Genomic DNA, 23850 nt, shown 5'->3' with positions numbered 1-23850 from the left:
TACCTCCAACTATTCTTTCTCAAGATTGCTTTGGCTATTCAGGGTCTTTTGTGAGTCCATATAAACTTTAGGATTATTTGTTCTAATTCTGTGAAAAATGCCATTGTTATTTTGATAAGGATTTCATTGAATCTGAAGATTGCTTTGGGTAGTATGGACATTTTAACGATATTAATTCTTCCAATCTATGAGCATGGTCCTTCCATTTACTGGTGTCTTTTCTTTTTCTCTCATTAATATCTAATTGCTCGCACAGATCTTTTACTTTCTTGGTTAAATTTATTCCTAGGTATTTTATTACTTTTGATGTAATTGTGTGATTGTTTTCTTAATTTCTTTCTGATAGTTCATTATTAGTGTATAAAAACAGAACTGATTTCTGAATATTGATTTTTGTATCCTGAAATTTTGCTGAATTCATTATTAGTTCAAATATTTTGGTGGAATCTTTAGGGTTTTCTATATATAGTTATGTCACCTGCAAATTGTGACAGTTTTTACTCTTACTTCCTGATTTGGAGGCCTCATTTTATTATTTTCCTGTCTGCCTGCTGTGGCTAGGACTTCCAATACTATGTTGAATAAAAGAGAATTGTCATCCCTGTCTTATTCCTGATCTTAAAGAAAGGCTTTTAGGGTTTTACCATTGGGTATAACATCAGCTACAAGTTTGTCATAGATGGCCTTTATTATATTGAGGTATCTACCCTCTATACCAACTTTGCTGAGCTTTTATCATAAATAGACGTTGAATTTTTCAAAAGCCTTTCTTGAATCTATTGATATAATCATATGGTTTTAATCTTTCATTATGTTTATATGGTGTATCATATTAATTGATCTGCAGATAATGAACCAAACTTGTATGCCTGGAATAAATCCCATCTGATCATGGTGTGTGATCTTTTTAATGTACTGCTGGATTTGGTCTGCTAATATTTTGTTGAGGATATGTTCATCTGTGTTCATGAGGATATTTACATCTATGTTCATCAGGGATATTAGCCTGTCATTTTCTATTTTATAGTTCTTTCTTTGGTTTTGTTATCAGGATAATGCTGACATTGAAGAATGAATTTAGGAGTTTTCCCTTCTATTCAATCATTTGGAATAGTTTGAGAATAGGTATTCTTTCTTGAATTCTTCCTCCTCTTTCATTTCTGATTTACTTGGCCTCTATTTTTCTTGATGAGTCTGGCTAAAGTTTTATTAATTTTCTTTACCCTTTAAAGAACCAGCTCTTGAGTTTTTTTTTCTATATATTTTTTAAATTCTATATTTCATTTATTCCTGCCCTGATCTTTATTTTCCTTCCTTCTATTCACTTTTGGCTTTGTTCTTTTTCTAGTTCCTTTAGGTGTGAGGCTGAGATTTTTCTTGTTTTCTAAGTTAGACCTGTATTGCTACGAATTTCCCTCTTAGAACTGCTTTTGCTGTGTCCCATAGATTTGGATTGTTTCCATTTTCATTTGTTGCAAGATATCTTCTGATTTCTTACCTAATTTCATTAACCCATTGATTGGTTAGTTGTTTATGCCACATTTGTTTTTTTCTAGTTTTCTTCTTGTAATTGATCTCTAGTTTCATACTGTTGTGATGGGAGAAATTGTTTGATTTCAACAATTTCAATCTTCTTAAATTTTGTGGTCTAACATGTGGTCTATCCTGGAAAATATTCCATATGCACTTGCAAAGAATGTGCATTTTATTTTGGGGTAGGATGTTTTGTAAATATCTATTAAGTCCATCTGATCTAAGCCACTCTTAGCTTGTTGATTTTCTCTCTAGATGATATACCCATTGATGTAAGTGGGCTGTTAAAGTCCCCTACCTTCACTGTATTACTGTCAATCTCTCCTTTTTATATCTGTTAACATTTGCTTTATATATTTAGGTGCTCCTATGTTGGGCAATTATATCCACTTGTTGGATTGATCTCTTTATTATTATGTAATACTCTTCTATGTCTCTTGTTACAGCCTTTGTTTTAAAGTCTATTTTGTCTGAAGTAAGAATTGCGACCCCAGATTTTTTCCATTTCCATTAAATATACTTTTCCATCCTTTCACTTTCATTCTGTATGTGTCTTTTGATGAGCAGTTGAATCTTTTGTAGGCAGCATATGTATGAGTCTTCTTTTTTAAAAATCCTTTCAGCCACCCTATGCCTTGAAAGGAATTAAAAAATAATACAGTAATTACTGATGGGTATGTAGTTACTGTCATTTTAGTTTTCTATTTATTTTTATGGTTCTTCTCTTTTTCTTCTTCTACTCTCTTGTACATTGATGACTGTCTATAATGGTTTGTATTCCTTTCTCTACTTTTGTGTATCTATTCTATATTACAGGTTTTTGGTTTGTGGTTAGCATGAGATTCACATACACCAAGATATGTTTGTAGCAGTCTATTTTAAGTTGATGGTCGCTTAAAAAACCTTGAATGCATTCTAAAAGCACTACATTTTTACTCACCCCCATTTATGTTTCTGTCATCTATTTTACATCTTTTGTGTATGTAATTTATTATTGTAGCCCTTCATACTAGCTCTATCATTAGCTAATCCACTACTTTTAGTGTTTACTTTTATCAATGAGATTTTTTTTCCTTCCTATATTTTATTTTTAGTTTTGGCCTTTTCCACTTAAAGAAAGTCCCTTTAATATGTCTTATAATGATGGTTTAGTGGTGATGAACTCCTTTAGTTGTTGTTTGTCTGGGAAACTCCTTATCTATTGTTCAATTCTGAATAATAATCTTGCTGGACAGAGTATTCTCTCGCTTTCATCACTTTGAATATATCATGCCATTCTCTTCTGCACTACGAAATTTCTGTTAAAAATCAGTTGGTGGTCTGATGGTGGCTCCCTTGTACGTATCTCACTGCTTTTCTCGTTATTTTTAAGATTCTCTTTTTATCTCTAACTTTTGGCATTTTAATTACGATGTGTCTTGGAGTGGGCCTGAGTTCATTTTGTCTAAGACTTTCTGCGCTTCTTGGACTTGTATGTCTACTTCCGTCACCGGGTTAGGGAAGTTTACTTCATATATTTTCTATCCCTTTCTTTCTCGTTTTCTTTGACTCCTATGCCAAAAACATTTGTATACTAGATGTCTAAGAGGTCCCTTAAACTATCCTTATTAAGATATTTTTTTCTTTTTGCTGTTTCAATTGGGTGATTTATACTACCTTGTCTTCCAGATTGCTGATTCATTTTTTGCATCATCTAATCTGCTGTTGATTTCCTCTGGTGTATTTTTCATTTTAGTTATTGTATCCCTCAGTTCTGGTTGGTTTTTATATTTTCTGTCTCTTCGTTGAAGTTCTCACTGAGTTCTCTCAAATTCGTTGAGATTCTTTATAGCCATTGCTTTGAACTATTATCTGGTAGAATGCTTGTCTGCTTCATTTAGTTCTTTTTCTGGAGTTTTGTCCTGTTCTTTCGTTTGGAATATACTTCTCTGTTTCCTTGTTCTGGCTGTCTCTGTGTTTGTTTCTATGTGTTACGTAGATCTGCTACATCTCCCTGAGTGGCCTTATGTGAGGCCCAGTGGCACAGTCCCCCACTGGAGTCACTGAAAGAGACTCTAGCCAGGTGAACAAGTTAATTGATTGGGGCAGGGTCTCAGGGAGACCCTGGGGCAGGGAAAACAGTGACAGCCAGGTTAACAGAGAGTGACAGATTTTGTGCCCACTTATCTGAGGCCTGTTAGGTGCAAGGAGAGCTCAACAAAGGAACAATGGCACCCACCAGTGCTTCTGTCTCCTGAGAGAGTTCCCACTGATTCTTGGCCTTCCAGTCTCATCATAAAGTTAGTCGATTTAATTCCTCCCCATATGACCCAAGCACTTCTTGAACTGCTGCCTCTGTGATAGAGCTTTGAGCTAATGAGTTTGTGTGCAAACCCTTTAAGAAGGGCATTTCAGTTTCCTACTGCCCTTCAACTTTCTAGGATATCCCTGCTGGTGTTCAAAGCCAGATGTTATAGGGACTTCTCAGCACAAGTGCCTTGGCTGGGGAGCCCAATGTGGGGCTTGGACCCCTTGTTCCTCAGGGGGAATCTCCAAAGCTGAGATATGTTTATTAATCTCCACAGTGTGGGTGTGGGACTTCATCTCTGCCTGTCACTTGTCTAACAAGTTCCAAGGTAATACTGATAATGTTGCTCCAGAACTGCTTTGAGAATCAATGCTTTTGATTTTAAAATATGCATGTTAAAGATTTAAAGGTAAACACCTAAATAACTAAAGTAGAATATGTCATTTACAATCCAAAAAAGGGAAAAAGAAGGAATAATGAAAAATCAATCTCACAGAAAGCAGGAATGTGGGGAAAAAAGAGAAAAAAATACAACTCTGTTAAGTAATCAATCACAAATTGAGAGGATTAAATTCACTAGTTAAAAGACCACATAGACTGAATGAAACACAAAGTTCTGTTATATGCAGAATATATTACAGAGTTGTAGTAATTAAGACAGTTTCAGCAATGGTACAAAGATAGATAAAATGACAAATGAAATAGAATGAAAAACTCAGAACTGACCCATACACATATGAAATTCTGATATATGACATAAGTGACACTGCAGATCATTAAGAAAAGGATAGACTATCAATAAACAGAGCCAGGATAGTTGGTTATCCAAAAGGAAAAAATGAAATTGGATTCCTACCTCTTGCTGTCCATAAAATTCAATTTAAGAGTTAATACTTAAATGTACTAAAATGTGAAAAGCAAAATTTCAAAAATTTTAGAAGAAAATATAGTAGAGAAGGATTCCTTAAACAAGACACAAAAAGAGCTAACCAGAGAAGACTGCTAAATTCAACTACTTTAAAATCAAATCTGTTCATTAAAAGACACTATCAGTGAAAAGATAAATATAAAAAGCTCGAGAATTTATTTGTAATTCACATAACTGAAAAAGAACTAAAACGTAGAGGAGATAAAGAACACTGCAAGTCAATAAGATGACCAATAAGACATTAAAAATGGGTAAAACACATAAATGTTTCAAAGAAACAAAATGATCAAATATGAAAAGATATTCAGCAATATTAGAAATCAGGGACTGCAAATGAAGACCACAATGACTTATCATTTTAAACCTCTTAGATTGGTAAAAAAAAAAAAATAAAGAAATTGACAAAAATTAATGTCAAGATTTATCAAAAAAATGCTTATATTCTGTTAGTGGTGTCAGTTAGTAAAACTACTTTGGCAAAAAATTTAACATCATTTTATAAAATTGAGCATACCCTACAACCCAGAAATTTTACTCCCACATATACTCGAGGGAATCTCTTACACTTTTGCTTCAAAAGACATGACAAGAACGTTCCTAGCAGCAAGGGTAAAGACCTGAAAACAACTGAACATCTATCTACTGGGGAATGGATACACACTGGTATATATTCCCACAATAGAATCCTGTACATTGGTGAAGATGAATGAACTACAGCTATAAGCAACATGAGTATACAAAATAAAACAACATTTGAAAAAGCGAATCCTAGAAGGATACACAGAATATATTTTTTAAAAGCTCAAAAAAACCCCAACACACATATAATAAAACTATTTTTTTAAAAAAACATAGAAAGCAGTGGTTACCAGGAGTGGGAATGACAGAAGGTTGAGATAAGGAGGAGTATTTAAGTGGATGTCAGCTAGTGATAACTGTAGAGTTCTTGAATTGGGTGTGTGTGTGAGGGTGGTATCATGAGTACTTCTTAATATGCTTTACAACTTACCTTCATAACTTCAGCATGTGTGTGTGTATATTCACATATTTTTTCCATTCTTTGGTATGTATAAAATATAATTAAAAAGAAAAAAGAATATGACAAAAACATGCTAGTTGATAATCACTGCAATGGGAACCAAATTCCCAGTCCAATACTTACTGGTCAAGGGTCTTATAATAAATGTCCAGATCCTTGTTTACAAGCTCTGTTGTTCTCATAACAATCATCATTTCTCTATACTTTTCCTCAGCATCTCGAAATTGAGAGTCTCGAAGCTCTTTCTTAAAATGAATAATTTCTTCTTCATAACCCTTCTGTCGCCCTATTGCCAAACTGTGATTTCTTTTTATATTTTCTATTTTTTCTTCCAACTTTTGATGGTCACTATAAAAGGGAAAAATGACAAATGAGGGATATTTTTAGCTTTTAGCAGCCTGAAGTATTCTCTTTAGAGATAAGTATCATTTATCATTCTCCTTTGCAATCAGCATTTAACAGTCACTTCTTGCTTTTTAAGCTTCAGTTATGAAAGAAAATTTTCTTCCTTCCAAATCTCTCGAACATCCAGTTTTCTAAACAGCTGACTTTTGTGTGCTGAATAAAGAACTCTCATAACATGTGAGCAATGAGAAAGTTTCTGATTTGTAGACATAGACTAACCTAAGTAAAGCATTCCTGATTAACATTAACAAATTCACAAACTTCTGATTGTGAACTGAGAATATACAATTACCAATACTGAGAAGTTACTGAATGACAGGTGTCAAAATGTAGTTCACAATATATCAAAACAAATATAATTTTATATCAATTAAACTATTCTTTTACAATAAAATTCATAGTCCTCTATGAAAACAAATTTTCCCTTGCATAAGTATACAAAAAAGCATTAACACTGACCAAAAAAGTAAAATATCCAAACTTTTCTGATAACTTGGTAGATAATACAGATATTAATGTATGCTTTAAAAATCTTCATTCACCTAACAATTACTTTTTAAGCACCGTCTTAGGTGCCAGGCACTGCTCTCAAGTTTATGAACATCCTTAAAGAATTGGCTTGATTATCTGTTTTGTTGACATTTCTGTTGTGTCCTGACTGAAGAAAGGTTTGAAAAAGAGTAGTTGTATTCAGTAGTCTGAATGGATGTAAAAAAAAAAAAAAAAGGTACTATTATGTACCATGTATCAATCACAGAAAAAATCATAAAAATATGTTTTTTTGTCTTTGGTAGCAAAGACTAAATTATTACTTTTAAAGTTTCTTCTAAAAAGCTTTACTTTTTCCAATTTGCCATTGAGAGCACCAACAGTATAGCATTAAAGAGTAGAGGGTTGGAAGTTAGGATATCTGGGTCACGTTCCTGGCTTTCAACGTAATTTCCTGTGATTCTTTTAGAGTCTCAGTGTCCTACCCCTAAAAAAAGAAGATGCTGAAGATGAAGAACTATTCCAGTTATAAAGTCTGATTTCCTTGTTATATCAAAGTGATCTTAAATAGCTAAACTATGAGTTCTTACAATAACACAGGATTAACCATTTGTTAGGTTTTATGAATTAAATTAAAATTTCAATTTACTATATCTCTTAGAAAAACTTAAGCATTCTTTGGTTTAGGTTTGTTTGTAAAGTTAAGAAGACAAATGAAAAATCTACAAGAAATGGTTGAATGAATGAATGAGAAACCTATATTTAACCTGCTGAGGCGGTTCAAAATCTACTTGGTGAGCACAATCTTTTATACTAGACTAGTGCCTTAGCATCAACAGGGTTCTTATGAAATTTTTAAAGCAACTCTAAGGCAGAGAAGGCAAGAACAAAATCTTCTCTGTTGCACTAGGAAGACAGTAACTACAGTTAAGTACCAAAAAAACAGATGAGAGAAGAATTAGGTGAATCTTAAAACAACAACAACAACAACAAAAAAAAACCCTGCCGTAGTTGGCATACAACTGGGACCATCTAAAATGGGTCTACAATAGCAAATGACTTTGGCAATTACTCTACTGGCAATATTAGAAACTGCACAAGCTCTAACCTAGGCAGGGTCTACGGGCTATATATTATTTTTGCTCAGTAACATTATCTTGTGAAGCAGGCTAGTAGAAATCTGGGAGCATTTTTAAACCTGCCCATCACTGCAGTATGACTATACATTCTATATCACTTCTTCAGGAATTTAATTCGCAAAGCCATAAAATGTATTTGTATAAAAATTCTGTCCACCTTCTTATAAGTTTCAAGGGACATTTAGGCTAAAGTCTTAATCCTTTTAAAAATATTCTTTACAATTCAATGATAAAGACCTTTACTTAAGCAATGCTTTTTAAAAGCATACTTTTTCATTTGTAAAACTTGCATTTGACCCATTTCCTTCAAATGTTGTTTTCTTTCTTCTTCAACTTCTTTTAGTTCTTCATTTCTTTTTCTTAATGTTAGGTTATCCTGCAGCCATCTTTCTTGTATCTAAATGTAAATATTAAATCAGTTAACAAAAATAATCAAGTAACCTACATGTGATTCATAACAGGCAACTGCTGACAGGGAGAGCTAATTCTACCTTACTTAGAATCATGCTAAATGCAACAGAGGGAGAATAAGCCAGTGTGAGGAGATCTACAGGCCCAGACTAATGTGGATGACACACATACATGCAAAACAGAAATTTAATTAATGAAATAAAAAAATAACTAGATGTTTAAATATTTTATACCTATACCCCACTGGATCATCTTGCATAGGAACCCCACGATGGAGCTTACTGATCTAAAAGATCACTTTTATCAGAGTTTCCACTCAATTTTTTTGCCTGGTTGTATTTGTCTCCTAATATGTGGCAATACTTAGATACTGTTAAGTATATCAGATAAGACCTTTATATTCAAGCTAACATATAATAATCATACAAGGCAGTAAGAAATGCCACAGAAATAGTATTTATCTATGTACTTGAGGACACTTTTCTGGCCATTGAATTGAACTGAAAACCTAAAAAGTTGGCTGTTCTTACTGAATAGTTTTGACCTTAAAAAAGACCTAATCACTTAGCAGCAGCAGGAACACCAACACAGTATTTCAGTAGTTTTGCTGGTGATAATAATAGACTTATGTTGTCAAGAAACAAACATTGGTAAAAAATTTATACGATGATTCTGAAATTTAGAGAATTAATTTCCTGCAGACACAATGTTGGTTAACATACAGCCTGATTATAGAAAACTCATTGCAAGTTCAAAGTCAGGACTTCTCAAAGAGGGAGCTAGGAGCCTCCTTCAGTAACCCTTGCAGGCAAGGTAAACTCAGTCAAGTAGGAAGAAAGAGAGAGAGGTAGATCTTTGACATATCTTGTTGCCAATAGTCATGGCACAGAGTCACCAGGGAAAAAGGATCTGGGAGGTGGGAGAGAAGGGAAGCCAAGAACTTCTCTCACATGCTTATTTGTTCATATCCAACCTTGCCCATCTATGAATCACTATTTTGAGGTTTTCTTTTTCTTTTTTTAATTAACTATCATTAAGGCTACCTTTGGTTTTCCTAGAAATAATAACATAAACATATACATATTTATTAAAGGCATCATTACAAGCAGTTAAAGGAGATTAAGACATATGGTTGCAAACATTCTTTTGTTGCCACGGCAACCTCATGTACAACTGCAGCTGCTGTGACTCTCTAAAATTCTTCCATGGGAGACTATCCTAGTACTTTTTCCTTATTAGGAACAAGACAATGTGCTATTGCTTGCTTTCATCATTATGTAACACTGGAATTTGCTTTGATGGCCACATGAAATAACTTTTTTCTTTTGTAAATTAGTTCTCAATTCCAGTTGTTTCAGGTGTACAACATAGTGATTAGACATTTATGTAAGTTATGAACTGATTCCTCCCCAATAAGTCTAGGACTCATCAGACACCAATTATTATATTATTGATTATATTCCCTATGCTGTACTGTACATCATTTTGTCTGGTTTTTAACTGCTAATTAGTATTTCTTAATCTTCACTTTTTTCATTCATCACCCAACTCTCCTCTGAATTGGTAATTATCAATTTGTTCTCTTCAGAGTTTGTTTTGTTTGTTCATTTATCTTGTTTTTTAGATTCTGCATGCAAGTGAAGTCATATGGTATTTGTCTTTCTTGTCTGATTTATTTCACCTACCATAATACCCTCTGGGTCCATCCATCTTGTCGTGAATGGCAAGATTTCATTCTTTTTTAGGGCTGAGTAATATTCTATTGTGTGTGTATGTGTATGTAATGGTCTTAACCTCATTGTATGTCGTTGCCTCCTTTGTCATAGATTAATTGGCCACATAGGCATGGGTTTATTCGTGGACTCTCTATTCTCTTCAATTGACCTATGTGTGTTTTTATGCCAGTATCATACTGTTTTAATTACGATAGCTTTGTAGTAATAGTCTGTTATCAGGTAGTGTGATACCAACTTCTTTCTACAAACTGCTTTGGCTATTTGAGGTCTTTTGTGGTTCCATATAAATTTTAGGATTATTTGTTTAGTTCTGTGAAAAATGTCGTTAGTATATTGATAGGGACTGCACTGAAGCTATAGATTGTGTTGGATAATATGGACATTTTAACGATATTCTTCCAATATACAAGCACAGTATATGTTCTCATTTATTTGTATCTTCTTGAAGTTATTTTAATGTGTTATGGTTTTCAGAGTACAGATCTTTACCTCCTTGGTTAAATTTATTCCCAGGTATTTTATCCTTTTTGATGCAATTGTAAATGGGCTTCTTAATTTCTTTCTGATACTGCATTATTGGTGTATAAAATGCAACTAATTTCTAAATATTAATTTTGCATCCTGCTACTTAATTCATTTATAGGTTCTCATAGTTTTTGGCGGAATCTTTATGATTCTCTCTAAATAGTATCATGTCATCGGCAAATAGTGATGCTTTTACTCTTCCTTTGCAATTTCGATGCCTTTTCTTTCTTTTTCTTGTATGAGTGCTGTGGCTAGGGCTTCCAATACAATGTCGAATAAAAATGATGAAAGTGGACATCCCTTGTATTGTTCCTAATCTTAAAAAAAAAAAAAAAGCTTTTAGGTTTTCACCATTGAATATGATGTTAGCTCTGGGTTTGTCATATATGGCCTTTATTATGTTAAGGAATGTAACATCTATATCCACTTTGTTGAGAGTTATCATAAATGGATGCTGGATTTTATAAATTGCTTTTTGTGCATCTATTGATATGATCATACGATTTTTATACTTCATTTTGTTTATGTGACGTATCATGTTAATTGACTTATGGATATTGAACCAAACTTGCATCTCAGGAATAAAACCCACTTGATCATAGTGTATGACCTTTTTAATATATTGCTGGATTCGGTTTGCTAATATTTGAGAATTTTTGCATCTATGTTCATCAGGGATATTAGCCTGTAATTTTCTATTTTATAGTATCTTTCTCTGGTTTTGGTATCAGGATAATGCTGGCATTGAAGAATGAGTTTGAGAGCTTTCCCTCCTCTTCAATTATTGGAATACCTTGAGAAGGATAGGTATTAATGCTTCTTAGAATGTTTGGTAAAATTCACCTGTGAAGCCATCTGGTCCAGGACTTCTGTTGGGAGATTTTTGATAAATGATTCGATTTTGTTAGTAGTTTTCAGTCTGTTCAGATTTTGTTTCTTCCTGATTCAGTTTTGGAAGGTTTTATGTTTCTAGGAATTTATCTATTTCTTTCAGGTTGTCCAATTTGTTGGCATATTACTGTTCACAGTATTTTCTTATAATCTTGTGTGTATCTCTGGTGTCCATTCTCAATTCTCTTTCATTTCCGATTTTATTTGGGTCCTCTCAATTTTTCTTTATGAATCTAGTTAAAGGTTTATCAGATTGTTTATCTCTTCAAAGAACCAGCTCTTGATTTCAATGATCTTTTCTATTATTTATTTTTTTAAACTCTAATCTTTATTTCTTTCCTTCTACTCACTTTAGGCTTTACTTGTCCTTCTTTTCCTAGTTCCTTTATAAGCGAAATGAATGACAGAAATAATACAGGGGAGGAATTAGGACTATTTTGTTATTCTAAGCTACTTATACTGTCTATGAAGTAGTATAGTGTTAACTGGAAGTAGACTTGGATTAGCTGTAAATGTTTATTGCAAACTTTAGGGCAACCACTGAGAGGATAAAAAAGAAATATAACTGATATACTAAGAAAGGTGTAAGGTTAGAGTGAGATTTTTGTTTCTTGAGATAGGCCTGTATTGCTATGAACTTCCCTATTAGAAATGCTTTCAATGTGTCCCATAGATTTTGACTATGTTTTCATTTTCATTTGTCTCAAGATATCTTTTGATTTCTTCCTTGATCTTTGTTAACCCATTCATTGTTTAGCAACATGTTATTTAGCCTCCACATGTGTTTATGTTTTTCAGTTTTATTTCTGTAATTGATTTCTAGTTTCATAAAACTGTGATCAGAGAAGATGCTTGATATGATTTCAGTCTTCTTAATTAGGTCTCTAAGAGCATGTTACCTTTCTCAGACACAATCTCCACTAGTTTTCACAACCAGATGTTATGGGAACTTCTCTTCCCAGCCCTGGTGCCCCAGGCTGGGAAGCCTGGTGTGGGGCTGGGACCCCTCGATCCTCAGGGGGACCTCTGTAGCTATCTGTTCTGTGGATGTGGCCATAGTCCATTCCACATCTCTGCCTCTCCTACCAGTCTCAATGTAACTTCTTCTTTATATCCTTGGTTGTAAGAATTCTATCCATCTAGTCCTCACGTGGTTCTCAGTGATAGCTGTCCTGTAATTTAGTTGTAATTTTGATGCCATCATTGGAGGAGGCAAACTGTTTATGTACTCCGTCATCTTGACTGAATGTCAGCATGAAAGAACTATTTAAAGGCAATTACATTTTTTGGTGAGATTGATTTTTGGCATGAAATACTATTTCTGGTCTGTTTCCCTGCATAGTCACCAGAAAGGTAGGCATTTCTTTCTTTTAGGTTAGATTCTATTGTCCTTACTTTCATTTTGAAATACAGTATATAGCACATTAAAGAGTACAGTATCCCTAGGCTCAAATCTCAGTGTTACAACTTTCAGACTGGATGACTTTGGGAAAATTAGTTTAAAGTCTCTGAGCCTAGGTTTAACTGTAACATGGTGATAATAATGCCACCTGTTATATAGAGCAATTGTGGAGATCACTTCACATATACTAACTCATTTAATCAGCTCAGTGTCTGGCTCAATAATTGTTAGTGAAATGCCTTTTGGGTCAAATCTGTCCTTGTACTTTAAGCAGTGAGAATTCCAATTATAGTCTACAAAATATAAAGTATCAGAGAAAGGCAGGAACAAAAACCAGACGCAGTTATAGTACACCAGAATTATTTTTCTATAATACTAGCAATTTGACAATGTAAGGTAAAGTTCTACCTCTGTTACTATTTTTTTGATCTTGGGTAAGTTAGATCACTTTCAGTTCCCTTCATATGAAAAATGAAGGAAATTACTATTAAATTTGTGGACTAAATTTAGTAGGGTTCAATCATGTAAATAAGCTACTGTTGGGCTTTTCAACTCTTAAATATTAACCCATATCACCCAGCTCAGATGATAGTAAATGCATGCAGCTGGTCACTTAAAGGAAACAAAAATTAGCTAGGACAGTAGTCTTTTCTTGCCTTCAGACTCAAACTAAAACCTTGGCTCTTCTTTGGCCTGTTGACTTTCCTGGTTCTCAGGCCCTCCAACTGACAGGAACTATAACATCAGTTCACATGAGTTTCCAGCTTGCCAACTACATACAGATCTTGGAACTATATATATAATACATATATTCATTCATCTACCTATACCTCGTTGTTTCTTTAGAGAACCCTAACACATATGCATATATCACATTTTGTTAGTCCATTCATAAGTTAATGATCATTTGGATGGTTTCCATATTTTGACTATTAGAAATAATGCTGCTGTGAACAAATTTTTATGTAAATCTATGTTTTAAATTTTCTTGGTTAAATACTCAGGAGTGGAAAAAACATGTTCTTGATGGGTGCCCCTAGCCCCTAGTTGTTCTCTAAACACTAACATTTATTTTAGGCTTCAATTGTACCACCCTCTATGGAACATCATCAAGGGATGATAGAGATGCTAAAACACTTAAAAAAAAACAGCCCCATGAAGTTTGTTGAAGACATGATTTTTTTTAATCTACATGGTATCTTCCTTTCTATGAATGCCAATGGAGACATTTTTCTCTGGTCTCAGTACAGGAACTGGTTTCCTTTTAGTTTTGAGACAATGTGAATCTTAACTAATCTTAACTTCCTCTCTTCATGTGACTACTAGAATCTTTACAAAGCACATCATATTTCATAACTTACATTTGATACACAGTAAGTCCTTGTTTAACATCATCACTAGGTTCTGCAACTTGAAGTGAAATGATATATATAACAAAACCAATTTTATCATAGGCTAATTGACATAAACACAAGTTCCTAGGTATCTCATCAACATTATAACAAAACAATGTTATAATGTACTTCTCTCCTGATTTCATTAACTTCTTGTCCCTTATTTCCACATTCTCATTTTCCCATTAATTTAAATTATTTGGCATTGCTCTATGTATATAATTTAGTAAAGAATTTCTCAAATAAGGTAGGTTATAGAACTAATAGTCAGATCCACTAAATTTAGACCATCAACTTGAAAAGGGTCACAGATTGGTAAATCTTACTCATCTTAGTATATGTATGTATATGGAGACATATTACTGAGTTAGAGATTATGATTTTAAATAGGCAATCCACATATTAGCTAGTGATAACTAAGTATTTTGTCATATATGCATCATAAATTTATATAGTAATTCAGCATATGTTAGATGGCAGAGATTCAATTTACTTTTGCCTGATAGTCATACATTTGAAATTCCAGGCACTATAGTAAGAAACCTTGCAGAAACCTGATGTGGCTAATTTCAAAGAGATGTTTGACAACCAATTATAACCAAATACTGAAAGCATTAAAACAGCAAATTTTGTTTAAAATGGTAAGAACAGAGAAATGGTATACAGTTGACCCTTAAACAATAAGAGTTTGAACTATGCAGGTCCACTTAAATGCAGATTTGTACCTGTACTGTTTTCGATCCATGGTTGGCAGCAGATGCAGAGGGTCAACTGTATGCACTGATCTACACCACTTTATACAAGGGACTTGAACATCCTTGAATTTTGGTTATCTGCAGGGGGTCCTGGGAACCAATCCTCCAAAGATACTGAGGGCCAATTAAGTTTTGGGGGAGTCAAAAGTTATACTTGAATTTCTGACTGCACAGGGGATTGGCATCCCTAAGTCCAGTATTGTCCAAAGATTAGCTGTAGTTTTTAAAGGTATATTAACTACCATGCTTGCATAAGACACGAAGACAGTTTCTCATTGTGATTTTAATTATATCGTGGAAATCAATTTCTTTAGTAGAGAAAATAAATGACATAGGAATCAACTAAAAGATGGTTTAATATTTAGATATTTTACTTATAGACTTTAAAAAATATATTATTACACCTCAATTCCTGTTTTGTATAATTTAATGAAAATATGTTAGAATAAGAAAAAAAAACCAGATATATGTAGGTATTTATTGCCACAGTTTTACAATAAGGAAGAAAGTAATCAAGTTATGGCACATATACAAAATGAAATATTTTATATCCATTAAAAAATATTATGGATCTGTGAGCTGAGTAGATATGTAAGATCAAATTGCATTAAGCGAAAAAAGGTGTAGAATATGAGTGGTATATGCTCTTATCTGTAAAGGTAAATACATATACACATACACACATATATTATCTGCTGGTGTATGAATAAGAAACTTCTTTAAGAACAAACAAAAAGCTATTAACAGTAATGACACCTAGGAGTGAGACTGATAATTAGCAGAAGGGAGGGACTTTTATTTTAGGCTTTTATGTTAAAATTTTTACCAAGTGGATCTTTTATTAAAAATAATCATTTAAAAAAAAGGAAAGAATATGTTATTGGAATTGATTTTCTCTACTTTTTGCATTTTTACTTAACAGATCTACTGTAAATAAAAGTAAAAAATAAAGAAAAAAATGTTATTGGTAAAAGTGATATCATAAGCAATAAGCAAAAAGAACCTACCTTCTGTGTATCAATATCTTGTCTCATGATTCCCATTTCCTTATTTATCTTTTCTTTGCGTTTCTCGCATTCACTTAGTTGAGCTATTACTTTATCAAGTTCAGTTTCTTTTTGCTACAAAAAAGAAAATTCTTTAAGCATAAGAAGTAAAAATATAAACAAATAAATAGTTTTAAGTTTTAAATTACCTTCTTATAGTCGTCTTTCCCATCCTGAATATAATTCTCAATGTTTTTCATATAACCATGAATATTTTTAACCTTCTCTTTGATATCATTTATCTGTGGAAAAATATTAAGTACACACTTGTTGAGGACCAGGGCATTTAAGATTTATTTTCATGGAAATATCTTATACTAAGGTAACAAAAAATTAGAACACAGTGAAACACTGGCTTGGAAATCAGAAGTCTTGGGTTCTAATTTTCATCATCAGCAAATTTTATGATCTTGGACAATCTTCTTTATCACCTATGGGATTGGATTGAATAGGCTCAATTTTCAACTTCTATTTTAGACCAAGAAGCAAACTAATTTAAGTTTAATCCTTACTCTAACAAGAATTTTTAACATCAAGATTATGTTACAAATCTGAAAATACCATTTATCTTATGTTTTTAATTTCATGTGAAATAATAGTGTCCAACATCGTACTCTGAACATAATAATATTTAATATATATATTTGGTAAATAAACATATAAATGAAATCTTACTTTATCCTGTGTTATTTTGTTGCTTGTATTTTTTTTGTAGACTAATTCTTCTTTTTCCTGTTGGAACTTTTCCAATGTTGTTTCCAAAGGGCTTATCTGCTCTTTAGCATCCTAAAAATATAAAAACTAAGTTTTACATACATTCCATTACCTTATTTCAGGTGTCAGACTTTATAGACTTTAAAAATCAACTCATTTGCTCCTTCCAACAACCCTTTGAGGAAGGTGCCATTATTTTCAATACTTATTTCAGATGAGTAAACAGGCACAGAAATGATTTGTCCAGGGTCGCAAGAGCCAGTAAATAAAAGATCCAGGATTCAAATTCCATACAGCTCCAGTCTCTCTCTGAGCTACTATGCTATACTGCCTCACTGCTGTCTTGATTCATAATCTGCGCCATGTGCTCCCAATTATATGAATATATGGCTTCAGGTTTAAGTTTTTGTGAGTTTGCAAGGGCCCATGTCAGCTCTGTGTGACAAAGAATAGGAAAAGCTCATTCACTCCAGGTCTCTTTTATAGATGGGAATATGATTGTAAAGAACACTTTTGTCCTGAAGCTAAGTTTGCTAAGACTCAGTAGGTATTCTATGGTAATAAAATGTACTGGTACACACTGATATTAATGTGTCCACAACTATTTTGGAAGGAAAGGGGTTTTCAGGTACAAACTAGTTTACTCATCAGAATTCTGCATTATGTGCCTTCTAACATCTCTACAGCATAATTATATGATAACCACTGTTCGAAACAATGATCTTTAAACATTTTAAGAATCTGAAAAATCTAAAGATACGCTAAGGTAGAAATGGTTACTTGGTATTATTTCATTGCAGGTATATTCTTTCATACTGGGAAGTGGTATGGGGCAGTGGGAAGTCAAATGTCTTCGATTTCAGGAGACCTAACATCTGAAATTAACCTAGTTTCTTCCTAGCTGTGTGAACTTAAACAAGTCATGGGACACCTAAAAATCTCAATTCCTTTTTCTATAAAAAGGGATTTAGTCACATATTTTAATGGGGTTACTGAGATACTAAATGGCTATTGTCAAAGTACTCTATAAAAACCAACTATATAAATGTAAGACGCTACTATTTTATATCATACTCTACGCCTCTGATAATTTGTAATTCAAAAATACTTAAACACTATACTAACTATAAATTTATACTAACTATAAATTTATACTAACTATAAATTCAAAAATACTTAAACACTATACTAACTATAAATTCGATAATATATTTAGTGCTTACTCAATGTATATATATATAATTATGAAAACCTAAATAAGATTATTATTTCTAAAACTGTTCAAAACTTAATTGGTTGGGTCTCAGATGTGATTAATCTAGATGAGGGATTCCAAATGGGTTCCATTCCATGTGGCAACTCAGTGCCTGTTCATTGTTTTGGGAAGGATTCCAAGACTACGTCTGGAATCAAACAGAGAAAGTGCTATGACTGAGAGGTAGTATCTGCCATGGACACAGACTCTGTAGATAGAACAAATCTCCCATATAGGGAGGAATCCTTACATGGAGTTAGCCAGCCACCATCTGACCACCTCTAATAATAGGAAGTTCACTATTAAATTAACCAGGCAGCCAGTTCTTCCTTATTATAACCAAAATCCTTCTCCCAAAAATCTTTACCAAGTTCTGTCACGCAGGAGCCATATAGAATCATTATACCATTTTCATTTTATCCTCACAATAACCATAATTCTAAACACTACAGCAGTGATCTCCAACCTTTTTGGTACCAGGGACCAGTGCTCCTATGAGAATCTAATGCCTGATGATCTGAGGCGGAGCTGAGGTGGTGATGTTAGTGCTGGGGAGCGGCTGCAAATACAGATGAAGCTTTGCTTGCTCACCCGCTGCTCACCTCCTGCTGTGCGGCCTAGTCCCTAACAGGCCATGGGCTGGTATCATACTGCAGCCCTGGGGTTAGGGACCCCAGCACTACACCAATAAAAAGCATTTATACATTTGAACTAATTTAAAAGACAAACACATATGAATGTCCTTACCTTAATCTCTCTGTATAAGGACTGAACTTCAGTGGAGAATTCCACAGTCTGTTCCTCCAGCTGCTGACGACGCTGTAAATTAGTGGATATCTGAAGTTTCTCTGATTTAAGTTCATTTGTTATACTTTTGAGGTGTTGAATCTGTTCCTGCTGGTCCTGTATAAGCTTACGATTCAATTCAATCTTACTGGAAACTGAATGAAAAGATTGATACAATGATTAATGTAAGGGTACAGAAAATGCTATGACCAACATCCTTCCAGTTTTACAGGTCTATGGAATTCGCAAAGGCGGGTTTCTATGGGTCCACGCACTGCAACAAAAATGCCACAAGTACCCCTCCAGCCCCTAAACCAGCTTTCTGTCCCCTCCTGGCCACTTACAGGTGAGGCTGAGAAAGAGTACAGCTCAAATAATACTCATCATCCAAAATCTGTTGTGCAAAGTGAGGAAACTGAGAAGTGATGCTTTTGAGAAAAAAAGAGAGTGACTATACTGTGAACTGGAAGGAAGAAAAACAGTTCCTTGTCCACGTAACAGGTGTAAAATTTATGGTAAAAAGCAGATGCTGGGAATGTTGAAGTCTTTAAAGGGTACATGAGGAAACACTGTATTACCTGTATCTAATTTGTGTTGTTTTTCTTGTTTTTCCTGGTTTACTTGTTGAACGGTTCTATCCAAGTCCAGTCCTTGTAGCTTAGCTGCTTGTTGTGCAATTTTTCTTTCAACATCTTTAAGTTCCATCTTAAGAATGAAACAGTTCTCATTTAAGAAACTTACTGCATTATCATTATTGAAAAATCTTTAAAAACTGCTATTTTTAATCCAAATTTACGACTTTCAGATATTTTAATAACATTTAAAAGGATGAAAATGAAGTTAATTTTTAATAATTTCTAATAATTTCAATGATATAAGCAATACAAAGCAGACTAAAAATGAAAACAAACAGGACTATTACTTATTTCTTATAATTTATGAATAATTCAGGATGAAGACCTCTAAACACAATCTGTACCTGAATACCAGCTATTGTTTTTAACACTCTCACTTAACGTTTGAACCACCATGAAACAAGTTTTATTCTGCCTCAAATGGCAATAAACTTACCTGCAACCTCTCCATAATTGTAACATCTGTCAGACTCTGTTTAGCACTTTCTTCTTCAGGCATGATTGTACCCAAGAGTGTTTCCTGTTCTTCTATGTCATTCTTTAGGCGCTGCATGTCTCTATTGACATTCTGCAGTTTGTTTCTTAATTCTGGTATTTCCTTCTCTTTCAAATCAATTATGCCTTGCCTTAACAGAGAACACACAATTAAAAATAAGCTACCTAATATTTTCTCATAATGAGACTGAAGTTATGTATTTTTGACAATAATATCATAGAAGTGATATTGTATCCTCAGGGCATCATATCAATGGGTACATGATGTCAGTATGTCTTATTAATGGAGACGTTATTCACTTGATTAGGATGGTGTCAGCCAGAAAAGTTACTATTTTTCTTTTCATAATTAATATCTTAAGAGAAATATATTAAGACTATCTAAATAACCTGCTTCTCCTCAAATTTGTGCCCACTGATTTTAGTATCCTTTGGTAGATGCTGCTTGCAACAATTATTATTGTGCTGTTTGCGGCCATATTCTACAAGTTAACTGACCACACTCATCAAAAGTAAAAAGATCATCAAAGACAGACTGAAGAACTGTTACAGACTGCAGGAGCTAAGGAGAAATAATACTAGATGCAGTGTGGGATCCTGAGTCAAGTCCTGAAACAGAAAAAGGACATTAATGGAAAGACTGCCAAAACTCAAATATGGTTTGTAGTTTAGTTAAGAGCATTAAACCAATGTTTACTTCTTGATAACTGTATTACGGTCACATAAGTTTTGATCATCAGGAAAAGCTAGGTGAAGGGTATATGTACTATTTTTGTAGTTTTTCTGTCTTAAAGGATAAAAAGTTTAAAAAATGGTGGAAAGAAGGAAGAAAACCATTCAGCCAAGTGCTACATGGGTTTATAGTACAAAAGCTGTTAACCCAGTTTACTGCTGCTATTCCAGCTAATGTGGCACGTACTGGCCCCATACATATGCATATATTTTTTGCCATTATTTTATTAATTCTTTTTATGGTTAAGTTCAGAAATAATAAAAGTAGACAAAATTCACACTGAAAACTATGGGCACATTTGTTTTAAATCTTGGTAGCCCAGAAGGGCTAACTAGGGAGAAGTTTTTCCATTTTATATTCAAGATGTCTGTGATGATCTGGTTAATGGAAAGGAGCAATTCCCTAGTATTGGAACACTGTCCTGCCCCGGAAGCTTATCAAATCCCACCTAATCTTCAAGGCAGTCTAGTCCCTCTTCCTAGGACATCTCCTCTCAGAACTAGTTTTTACTTGTCTCCCTCTTCTCTGAATGTCTACATCTATTTCATTGCCACCCAACTTAGCACTTAAAGCACTGCCTTTCTCATATAGTTTCTTTTTTTCCTGGTTTAGTGTCTTAAAAAAAATTTTTTTTTTTAATTAGAGTTGACATACAGTATTATATTAGTTTCAGGTGTACGACATAGTGTTAAACGTTTATAATTTATAACGTTGCTGATACCTCTAAAACAATTAAACTTGTATTTTACCTTTTAAGAAAGCTATTAAGTTTATTTCGGAAAATTCCAAATTCTTATTTAAAATTAAATTAGCACAATAAATTAAACTGGCTTTTAATGGGAATCTTATAATAAACTAAAGGAGAAACTAGAAACTCAAGGGTTAGCTCTTGAATACTGCTAGTACTTAATGATTTTAAGAAGTCCACAGTATGACTAAGAAATGCCAACTTGAAGTAATTTGTTGCAATAGATGATCTATAATTTTTTATACCACAAAAATGAAAAAATTCTGAGTAAATATGAAGGTATGCAGATTATGAGTAATTCCATGCTCACATTACTTCCTAAATATTGTGGTCACAAACCACAGGTTAGTCTTAAATTATGTGCCCAGTAACTAAAAAGTGACACAGCTATGAAAGTCAAGCATTCACCTGACCTGGGGACATCTTTGTGGAGATCTACAGGCATCTGTTCACAATTTTAACCCATTTTTAAATGTTCACATGCACACCAAAAACCCTTATCAATGTGGTCCAAGTTATGGTGCCTTCTTTTTTGATGATTACCTAAGATGCTAAAATTAAGTATTCTAAGAAAAAGATATTTCCTGAGAAAATGGGCTACTGAGATCTATTTAGGTTCTCTGTTTTGTTTTTTTTAATTTTCAGAAAACTCAATTCACCTATTTTTGTGACAGTATCTCTTTTCCAAGGGGATTTTATGTAAAAGGGACCAACACAGACATGGTACTGAAAAAACCTTTGGAAGAATGGGAGAAATTTTAGTTGTGTTTTTATTTGAATGAAGTGTTATAATAAATGAACCTGAGTCATTACTAAGCAAAATGAACAAGTATATTTTCATCTGACATTTTACTCATGATGGGTGTCTTATATTAAGTATTGGTAAGTTTGGAGCTTTAAATGAAAGTATTATTTTCTTCAAAGAGGATAAGCAAAATTTGGCTCCTACTATCTCTCTGAGCTCATCTTCAACCACTGTCTCCTTTGGCCTTCAGGTCAAACAGACCTCAGGAATTTTGTACTGCCTGGAATGCTCTTCTAGACACCTGCATGGCTGGCTCCCTCAATTCTCTTACATCTCTGCTCAAATACCACCTTCATCAGCTACTCCCCTCTGAGCCTCCACCTGTCAGGTACTCTCTATTATCTTATCCTGTTGTATTTTTCTCCACAGCACTGATTGTCACCTAACAGACTACATATTCAATTTTTTAGCTTCAGGTTATCTTATGTGTGGTGACCAGAACAGTCCATAGGTGCCACGCCAGATACTGGGGTACTAACTGGATTAAAGTTGGCCACAAATACTCTGCCACTTCTCCCATCAAAAGGTGAAATCTGGGTCTTCTCGTTGAACGCTGACAGGCTCTGTGACTGCTCTAACCAAGAGAAAACAGCGGAAGAGACACTGTGCCGGTTTCTGGGCCCAGATCTTGAGACTTACAGCTTCTCTTTCCTGTCTCTTGGAATATTTGCTCTTAGAATATTTCCTTTGGTAACTCAGCCACTATGCTGCTGAAAGTCTGTGACACATGTGGAGGCCATGTGAAGACATTCAGTTTGACAGCCCCAGCTGGGCTCCCAGACAACAGTCAGCATCACTGCCAGCCATATCAATCAGCCATCTTGAACGTCCAGCCCAGGAGAGCCTTGAGATGGCTGCAGATAACATCTAACTCAACCATGTGAAAGACCCCAACTGAGAACCACCCACCGAAGCCCATTCTTCAGAACCATGAAAAACCATAATAAATTTTTGCTGTGAGGCATTACGTTTTGAGGAGGTTTGTTACACTACAATAAATAACCAGAACAGATACTGCAGTTCCCGTTCATTCAGCAGATAGTTACCAAAGTAACAATACACAAAGAATAATGGAGCTACAACGATGAATAAGGCGGCAGGCACCTTACTCTGAGAAGGAGAACTGTGATGGCAAGTATCCTAAAATATAATACAATGTTGACTTCTACTATTTATAATATATCGGTATGACACAGAACTAAGCTCACATTTCCTTGACATGCACTTTCTATAAATGTTAAATTTTAACTTTTATTTGATCTTTTTCTTTTTAAGATACTGTCTTATTCTTCTTCCTTTTTATTCTCATAGCACAGCTTTTGTCTTATCACATTCTCTCTGTAGCCAATAATCTGGTTTTCACCTTGGATGATTATATTAGTTATCTACTGTTGCATAACAAAACAGATCAAAACCTAGCAGCTTAAAACAGCACTTATCCCTTACAGATATGAGAATCAAGAGCAGCTATCTGGGTACTTCTGACTTAGGTGTCTTATTGAAGTTGCAGTCAAGCTGACGGCTAGAGCTACAGTCACCTCAAGCCTGATTGCTACAAATGGTACTCATTCGCATGGCTGTTCAAAGACCCCAAGTCCTCACCGATTGGCTCCCTCCACAGGGCTACTCACAACATGGCAGCTGGCTTCCCCCCAGATCCAAGAGAGAGCAAAAAAGAGTAAGAAGTCTTAGTGCCTTA

At 34.1% G+C, this 23850-nt stretch overlaps 1 protein-coding gene across 2 annotated transcripts in view; it reads right to left on the bottom strand.

Moving 5' to 3' along the window:
* Positions 1–23850, bottom strand: part of RAD50 (RAD50 double strand break repair protein) — an 85648-nt gene that overhangs the window by 17181 nt on the left and 44617 nt on the right. For both annotated transcript variants that reach the window (XM_011362283.2, XM_023531903.1), the window contains exons 14-21: positions 19807–19996; positions 19314–19440; positions 18697–18890; positions 16656–16766; positions 16130–16222; positions 15942–16055; positions 8090–8217; positions 5911–6135 (exon numbers count right to left, since the gene is read on the bottom strand). In XM_011362283.2, the coding sequence (XP_011360585.1) occupies positions 5911–6135; positions 8090–8217; positions 15942–16055; positions 16130–16222; positions 16656–16766; positions 18697–18890; positions 19314–19440; positions 19807–19996 (1182 nt within the window). The remainder of the gene's footprint in view (positions 1–5910; positions 6136–8089; positions 8218–15941; positions 16056–16129; positions 16223–16655; positions 16767–18696; positions 18891–19313; positions 19441–19806; positions 19997–23850) is intronic.

The sequence above is a fragment of the Pteropus vampyrus genome, unplaced genomic scaffold (genome assembly GCF_000151845.1).
Source record: "Pteropus vampyrus isolate Shadow unplaced genomic scaffold, Pvam_2.0 Scaffold74, whole genome shotgun sequence".
NCBI lineage: Eukaryota > Metazoa > Chordata > Mammalia > Chiroptera > Pteropodidae > Pteropus > Pteropus vampyrus.
The sequence above is the reverse complement of the archived record's forward strand: the minus strand, read 5'-3'. Positions and strand labels throughout refer to the sequence as shown.